Source organism: Centroberyx affinis, unplaced genomic scaffold (genome assembly GCF_046629955.1).
Source record: "Centroberyx affinis isolate AG114_WGS23_722 - 3 ecotype Tasmania unplaced genomic scaffold, CSIRO-AGI_Caff_v1 ptg006213l_1, whole genome shotgun sequence".
NCBI classification, from domain to species: domain Eukaryota; kingdom Metazoa; phylum Chordata; class Actinopteri; order Beryciformes; family Berycidae; genus Centroberyx; species Centroberyx affinis.
This window is the reverse complement of record NW_027283152.1, coordinates 278,144-287,427: the sequence shown is the minus strand read 5'-3', so window position 1 is coordinate 287,427 and position 9,284 is coordinate 278,144. Positions and strand designations below refer to the sequence as shown.

The following is a 9,284-nucleotide window of genomic DNA, read 5'->3' as shown; positions in this document are numbered from 1 at the left end:
AATAACAAGAGTGCTAACATGTTTTAATGAGTCTGTGTCCCAGGACAAGCTCAGTTTGCGTTCCAGGTTGAAAAATGGAAGTTTAAGAACATCTGCCGGAGTCACAGGAATTGGAAGTTTAATATTATACTTTGCACTACAAGGTTCAGCATGAAGAAGCAGTTGTAACATCCCAACACTAACAGCCCGCCATCTCATCCAAAACAGGATTTTTTTTTTTTTTCTTTCAAGGTTTTGGGACACCTAACTCACATGTACTTTACTAACGGTATTTCTTGTTCTTATTTATTGTCTTCATCACACTCATGTGAAACCTGCTGGGTGCAACTGGAGTTTGCTTTGGCTTGTCTAGACAGATTGGCGATGAAGTTTGCACTTTTGGGAGAGAGTTTTATTGATTGCAATTTGCCAGCTCAGTCCTGGAGAACTGTTGAAAAAGGTTTTTGATCCTGTGTGCTGATCTCTACATCTTCATCTTGGACACGACCAGAGGCTTTGATAAAATGTGTCTGGCCAGGTTGTGTTAAGGGTTGCCGTGTTTGCCCGCAAATGTGTGTATGTATACAGTCCATGAACTCATCATGGTGAGATTTCTAAAAAAGTAAGATAGCACAGAATTACTACTAACTGAGCAATGGTTTCAAATAGTATTTGAGGAGTGCCTGATTTAGCGTGTGAGACACATGAACAGCTGCAAAAATGGAAGTTAAACCAAGGCACTCCTCATTCTTTTATCAGATATTTAAAGTGCTCTGAATGACTTTTTTCCACGGTCTGGTGGGAATGATTTTTTTCATTCAGAACCTGACCTAAACCATTCAAACCTAAAGGAAACATCCACCTTCAAACAGAATTCACATGCATAATTCTTGAGCTCTTGAACAGTTTAATTTAGATTTGTCAAATTGATCAGGCCTCTTCCAAAGATAGGAACAAAAGAACAACACTCTACTTTGTGATATCAAGAGACACAACCTGGAGCAGCTCCACTGACAAATGTGAATATGTGCATTCGTTTGTCAGGTGATTTTTCACTTTAACTTAACCTTAAATAGGTTTCCACAACTACAACCTTGGCAGCTACTTAAATTGTGTGTCCTAAATTACTGCAGTCAGAGACGGTGGTCATTGTTGTTAAAGCAATGATATTGAAAGCAGACAGACAGCATGCAGTAAAACCCTTCTAGGCCAGTTGCTTGACAGCTCAATGACAACTATGCAAAAGTGGAGTTCAGATGCACAACAGAAATCGTCGAAGTATAAAGCGCTCTGTGTGGTTTCTACATGAAGGCTTCAGTGTTGCTAAATCCTGACCTTTGGTATGCATGGATGCTGGACTGCAAACAACAATGAATCCTCATGGAAACCTGCATTTCACTGCAGCTTCAAACTATTTTACTTCATTGGTTGCAGGCCAATTTGTATTGTTAACCTATTCTAACACGAGGTAGTGTAATAACCTACCTGACTCCTCAACAAAGGCACAAAACATAAACTGTTGTGTGCAACATGTGAAGTCCTATGTGTTCCAACATACAGTATGAGGCATTTTCCTGAACCATTTGTAAATGTGAATTATAAAATACTTAAAAGACTTAGTGGCAGCACACAGTTGGAAGCTTACAGTTTGAGGGAAAAAGTTAGCGATCCATATAAGATATCACATTCACACTAACATTGATAGTAGCTCACCTTTGGCTGCATTTATACAGGAACAACACAAGTCTGTTCAGACAGTTATGGAAAGCTCAGATTTTTGACAAAAATAGTTAATAACAGATAAAAAAACGTTTTGGTGTTCCTGTATAAATTCAGTCTATATTTGTTTCTTTTTTCACCTCGGTGCTTCTGTGATGGACAGCATGATCTTACACTAATTTTCTACAAGATTACTACACTCACCTCAGTACTAGTACCTACACTACATCACTTTACTCATTCTCCTTTTGAAACACAGATTTTCGATGTGTCTTGTGTTGTGTTAGATGACTGTCGCAGTGCCTTATTTAACTAGTCTGACAGTTGTCAACCTGCCTATCTGTCCTGTGTTTTAGTTGAAAAGGACTCTGACCAAAGGCTTGTGAAGATGGAGCTCACTGTAGAGCCAGATAAAGGCTAGAGGTGTCTTATGCTAGATTTACACTTGGTCACTTGGCCACATCCGATTTTAAGACTGTGTGAGACAGATCGTTTCAGCGATGCATTCTGTTTTCACAAGATGTGTCAAAAGGTTTAAAAAATCAGGTTGAAGAGGGAAGAGGTCTTTATCGATTAGTGATTATTTGAATTTATAGGTCTTAGATATTAAATTATCTTTATCTATTGTGATTAAATAATAATATTGCAATAGTAGGATTACCTTTGTCTGTAACCAGAAAGTCCATTCCTCATCCCAACACCTGGAAACCCTTTCTGTACTGCAGTAGCCTTGTTCTTGCTAGTTTGTGGTGGACCAGCTCATTGGCTGCCGAGCTTGTGCTGGTAAAACAAGAGTCTGTAAGTTACAGTGGAATATAGGGAACACAAGCAAGGCACCGTGGGTGTTATTTGGTTGTGAAGGACCGAAAGAGTTGGACAGCTGAAGGTAAAATGGCAGTAACTCTCATAACCAATCATTGTGTGAGTTGAACCTACTTCCTCACTGCTTGAACCTATCAGATCCCCTATCACATATCCAGGAGCAGCTTGTTTGGGATAAGGTACAAATAACGACTAGAAAAATAACCCAGGCCAGCACTCGATTGACCCTCTCTTCTTCCCTGGCAAAGGTGTTCTGAGCAATAATCATTGTGGGTACAACATGCTGAAAGCATTGGTGTGGCAGGGAAAACAAAGTTAAATGGAAAGGTTGTCCTGTCATGTTGATTATAATTTGGCAAATTCAGCTCCTAGTTGAAATCTTAAAAGCAGATTTTAGCACATTGTTTATCATTTCAGCATAAAGAGGTAACTGACCAAGCGGTCACTGACTGTACAAAGATGTAAATCTTGACATGAAAATTGAGTATATGGAAAGTAGACATAATCAAAACAATATCCTAATACGGATGCATTGATGTGTGTGTGACGCTCTGTTGATACGCTGTTGTCCATTACATATTGTTGATAATCATATATGGCCTATATTGATATTGATATTACCATGCTATTGGACCTAACTGCATTTGCACTTGCACTATGAAGACTAAAATTATGAAGTAACTTGCTCGTGTTTATTTTGTATAAAACAATATAAAGTGTAAAGTGCATCTCAGGACGGCTGACTGGACTGTCCTGTCCGTCTCGCCACCTGTCTGTCCTTCCATGTTGCCCCTCAGCTCTCCTCTGGCTATGTTTACATTATATTCAGCCAGCTGCTAGTGAACTGAGAGGAATACATATCTACGTATTTAAATTGCCCTGTATAACATTTGTTTCTAAACAATTATGTGTATGTTGGAAATTATTCATTATGTTGTGATGGTATGCATTGTCGCTTACTGATACACATGATCAACTACAACACCTTTGTCAACATTGAATCATTTGCTGTCAGAATCACAGTGTTGATGTCATTTTAGCTACAACTGCATTCTAAACATTTTCTTTGAACTGTCAGAAGGGAGAGGTAAAAAAAAAAGACAGTGAAGGGAAAAAGTGGCATTCTCATTTCATTCTTCCATACTGACTTTGTCTATATGTACAAATGAATACAAACATTCAGCTTCATAGTTTACAGAAGATGCTTCAAAATAGCTTTGAATTATAATAAAAATCAAAATAGTTAAAATTGTTTAAACGCATTGCTGCAATTAGTGTGTAAGCAGTTACTAGAAATGTATTGCTTTTTTCCCCCCAATTTGGCTTGCCATTCTATGTAAAGAAGCCAGGTTACATCGTTTGGGGACCATTCACTTTGGTTCAATTTTCCAGGCAAATTTGACTAACTAAAATGATTTGAAATCATGTTTGGACTCTGAGAAGCCTAGAACAATGCTTATGATCGCTGCCTTGGATGGCAAGAACTTTGACAAGTTGAATTCACACAAACCAGCACTGATGCTCCATGTTAACTGATCTAGTAGAAGTTAGGAGGGTTTAACTTGAACCTGTTGTTTTACCTTTAGATCTAGAGTTGGTAAGAAGAAAAGACTGACAGGCATTGCTTTGTTTTTAGAATATGGTTTGTGTGGAGAACTTGCCAAAGCGTATGATTTTTGTTTTGCTCAAGAGTCGTAGAGGTGTGTGTGAGTGTGTGTGTCTCGCCAGTACTTTCATTTCAGTAACCTTCCCGTTCAGACAGTCTCCTCTCTGAGACGGCGTCTGTCGTCATTGTGATTTATGAGTTTAATAAAGCCACGTGTGTGTGTGTGTGTAGCTCAGGGCCACGCTGTCCCTTACAATCACTCCACAAGCTCTCTTTTCACAACCTCTCCCTCCCTGCGTGGCTGACAATAGCTGTGAATGTGCCTGTGAATGTTTTAGCAGTGCCCTTGTCAGACTGGTGTCCTTGAGCGAGGGCACGCTTGTTACTGCCAGTTTGTTAATTTCAACCTTGCCTTGATGTCCCCTTAAGGGACGCTGCATCGTTTTGACTGAGATACTGTCCCACTGAGTGTGTGTGTGTGTGTGTGTGTGTGTGTGTGTGTGTGTGTGTGTGGCGTCTCAATCATGGTACAGTTGATTGTGCACGTTTGACAATGACCATATTACTGTATTTTAGAGGCTCAAAAGAAGAGAATTCCTTAAATGACACAGGCTTTAACTTCAACTTATTCCCATATCAGCCTCTCCACCATGACCAGTCAGTCTGGGTTTCTGACAGTAAGAGAATTAGACGGAGCAGCTTCATTTAGGGAGTAAAATTCATTGGAATTCAACCATGTAATAACATGCTAATGTGCTCTTCTAACTGAATACTATCACTGTTTGAGGCACCATTTACACTGCTGCTTTATTTTTTTAAACTTTATTTTAACAGAAGTAGTCTGCTACACTACTTGGCTGATGATCTGATATTTAGCTCATTGTGGGGCAGATATGATCTTCTCATTTTTATTTTCCTACCATAAACTCATATTCACGTCAGTTACAAATGGGTAGCGAAATTGGGGCATAAGACTAATATAACCTCATTGTGTGGCAAATGTTTATGTGTTGCTTTATGAGTGAAGTTTTTGGCCTTTGTCATTGTAACGTTCAATGTCCTCATGCATTGATATTTTGACCATAAGAGGTCAAACCTGGCTTAAAGATGAAGATGGTACATGTGTGTGTGTGTGTATTCTGTTTTGAGCTGCTGCTTCTATATACTGACATCTCCTCTGTTCATGATGGAGTAAAACAATATTAACCTGTAAAAAGTTGTCTGTGGTTCTTTTTTTTTTTTTATCATACCAAACCTTGCACTTCTCATTTTTCCTCTTTTGTACTGTTAGAAAAAGTGTGGGGGGGGGAAATGGTGCAACAAACTAGAAACACTGCTGAGATTTTCTAGGTAGTATTATCCTTGACTTTAAATTTTCTATTCAAGTTTCATAGATGTACTGTAAAAGGCACCATGCATGTGCAACTTTATGAGGCATCGGAAATGGACAATATTGTATGCAGCAAGTATAGGAATTAACATAATCATACTGATAACTGTGTTTGCTTTGAGTGTCAAAGTTTACACTTTATAACTTGAAGTATTAATGCTTGAATATGTTAGTATTTAATGTCATATGTTACTTCAAAATGTTGCCCATCCCTGACATTTGCCATTCATATCACAAAGTTGAGAGTTTGAGTGAGACTCAAGTAAAGAAAATGCAAGAAGATGAGTAGAAAGATTCTAGACCATCTGTCATTATTTATCATTGCCCGGAATAAAACAAACATTGATCAATCAATTAATCATCTATAAATAAGACTTTGTACAACAATCATAAATAATACTGCCAGTGTAAAAAAGAAAAGTTTTTACAACAATACATTGGGCTTAAATTTTGTACACAAACATCAACACAAATATCATTACACACTTAGAAGTTCAACTCTAATTACTTTAGTTACTCTGCTCTCTCTAATCAATATCTATGACTTTCAGCTTCCTCTAAACATTAAAGGCCCAATCTGCGGAATCCAAATGTAAACAAAGTTTTGTCCCCACAATAAAAAACAAAACATGACTTTAGAGAGATTGTTTCATTCTCAAATTGATAAGGACCAACAGTATGCAACAGCTAAACAACACTGAAGCTGGATTCCACTGATTTTTTACTTTGGATGTAGAAAGTTGCAGAAAGCTTGATTTCCATCAAGTCCAATTTCCTCCAAATTGAAACTGAGTATTTAACCAAAACTGATATGGTAGAAAAAATCTCAGACTGGGCCTTCAAGTTACATCAAATAATCACCACACTCAAACGGCACATCTGTGATTCCCAGCCACATTTAAGACATTTAAAAAGTTGGCATTTTTAGTCATCATACAAAACTAATACCAAGGCCATTTGTTTTACTACAACTAAAGGGCTTTTGCTGCTAATGTAAGTCTACTAGGCACAGATATTAGTAAGGTTGAAATAGAAGAGGTGACTGCAACACTTGACATTTGGTTGATTTACAGACTGATATGAATCTCAACTGTCAGCACTAAACCTGCAGTAGCTGCTCTTTCTGCATTTTTTAACTAACTAAAACTGTCAGCTACCAGGCTACATAAAGCATTGGCATGCAGTGATAGTGAATCATAATACCTCCTAGCCTCTGGTAAATAAAATATAAAATATGCATCCCATGTGCCATGAATATGGACTGAATGAATGAAGGACTGTTATGGTTCTCATTCTGAGTTTGGGTTGAGATCCAACATGAATGATTTCAGTCCCGATATGGACCCAATCTAGTTTTGGTTGTGAGGGTTGAGAGTTACAGACCTGAAGGTGATGATACACAAATTTTTGCCCCAAATTTCACCTAAAAATGTGCCTGTGCATCATCATCTTAAGGACATTACATGGAGTGGAGCAAAATCTGAGAATACCTCTGCCCCCTCCTTTCCCTCAGTACTAACAAGTACTTTCATATTAAAATGAAAATAACAGTAAACAAAGATCAGGGTTGACAGCCATTACTTAAGTTTTGGTCTGGATCCTTTCTACAACTTTGGGTCTGAACATTATCAGCACGGTTCCAATGCATTTCCCATTTAAAAAAAAATTCAAATTTCTTTCCAGATCATGATTTTTGACTGGATATGAATATTTTCAATAGAGTTTAAATGAACTGATGTATGCTGACAGAGGCAATATGACTGTCAACTTGCCCATATCGCTCTAAAATGTGTGGTAATGTTTGAAACAAATGAACAATTCCCCCTTCTTCTCAAGAGTTTTGTGTGATTCCCAAACCTTTCAAGGCCTGGGAATTGATAAATTAATTTTCCATTCTTTTCCATTAACTGAGCCCTGTCCTCAGTTAAAACGCCCAATTACAGGTATGAATATGTCACTGTCTTGTTTTAAAATTGGGTCTGGATGATATCTGCCATACTTGATAAGGATCAGGTGAGGATCTTGTGTTAAAGGTGAGTGTCAGTGAACATGGTGTGTTCCTTTCTCACAGAGCTGAAGGCCTTGATGGCGTCCACAAACTCATCTTCCTCCACGTACTGGAAGAGAACAACACAGCGGGTCACAACATTAGGTCATAGGGTAAATGAGTCTTGTCTATACAGAGTCATGTAATGTAATGGCATCTAACATTGAGCAAAGGTTACACTAATGATTTATAATATACCAACTCTTTGACAAATAACTGATTTGCAGGTGTATGATGAGAAGATTGCTAACACTTTCATCTCCTTGTCCACAATTTAGTTTGCTTCTGATGCGTAATCCTTCTGAGATTATGCTAAACCAGCTTGTACTTTCCACAGTAAACATGCACAGTGTGGGAAAGTGTTACCAGCTTGCTTGTGCAGGTAGTCTTGTTTTTTGTGTTTTTTTTATTGTTAGGCTTTTTGGTGGTTTATGGGGAAGCTCTGGGTCTGACAGCTATTTGTCCAGACACCATGAACCTTCAGGTAAAATTAGTGTGATGTCTATATGTTGCTTGGCTCATGTGTTTGAGCCACGGTTTCATTGAGGTTGTAACAATTTGGAAAAGGTGAACTAAGGGTCAGGGAATAAAATAATCACACCTTCTTCACGGTGAACAGCCCAAAGCAGGGTCTGTAATTTCATTCTGTGGCCAACGATGCTGAACTAATGTTTCACTAATGATTTCTCAGATCCTCCTTACTGCCCACCTGACTTTCTAGTAAATGCACCAATATGTGGTGCTTCTGCTTGCACTGTCCTCCTGATGGGGCTGGATATTGTAAAAGAATACCTGCACTGTACTGTAATGATTTTTAGTATCAATGCCAATTTATCACTTCAAGGGATATTAAAAACTTCAAAATGTTGGATTCTTATAATGCAATCTCAAATATTCTTACTGGTTTCAAGTCAAATGAGTATTTTCTGACTGTAGTCTGCCTCTATATAGAAGAGAATATGGCATATTGTCTATGCCCCTATGGCATGTATTACCCTGCTCTCGCCCATATAGTTTTATGTTAAGATATCTCAGTCCTCACCAGTCCAGAATCGTGTCCCAGGGGGTTGTCCCAGCTCCCTTCATCCATCAGGGACTTCCTGTCAATCAGCTGACTGACGCTGCGGTGCAAAGAATGCTGGGAGTAGGCGTGGCTGAGGTCTGTTTGGCTGGGAACCCGGAGGGCGGACATGGGGCTGAACCGCGAGCTGCCGCCGACTATCTTCGTATCTGTCAGACCCTGAGAGATGAATTTTGCGCTTACAGTGAGATTCAAGTAAAACTCTAACCAAGGAGATATTTTGTAATGTAAAAAAAACCCCAAAGGTTCTCCCAAGGTTCTCTTATCAAATTTAGCCATATTTACCTTTCTTTGTATATTATATATCCTGCATGTATATTTAATTTTTGGAACATTAATAATCACAACTCAAGACACAAATTGGTTTTACTTCAGGATTATTATTAAATATTAATTGCTATCTATACAAACAAAACTTTTACTGCCTCAAAATACATCTGAAATTCATGTTTAGCTGTCATTGTCCTAATATTAAAACAAATGTCTTTAAACTGAAAGCTCAGTCAATTAACCAGAGAGAGAAAAATATGTCTTCAAACCATTGAATCAAAAAATAAAAAAGTGTCATACAACAATAAAGGATTGGACCTTTAGGATAAACACATGAGAGAGGGTTGAGTGAAATGTTTCTGGAAATGTC

The 9,284-nt window shown here is 38.2% G+C and overlaps 1 protein-coding gene across 1 annotated transcript in view; it reads right to left on the bottom strand.

Moving 5' to 3' along the window:
• Positions 1–7,543: 7,543 nt before the first annotated feature.
• The window catches only part of LOC139638224 (usherin-like), a 246,823-nt gene continuing 245,082 nt past the window's right edge, over positions 7,544–9,284 (bottom strand). The window contains 2 exon segments of the mRNA XM_071512286.1: positions 7,544–7,633; positions 8,606–8,803. Coding sequence (XP_071368387.1) covers positions 7,544–7,633; positions 8,606–8,803 — 288 coding nt within the window.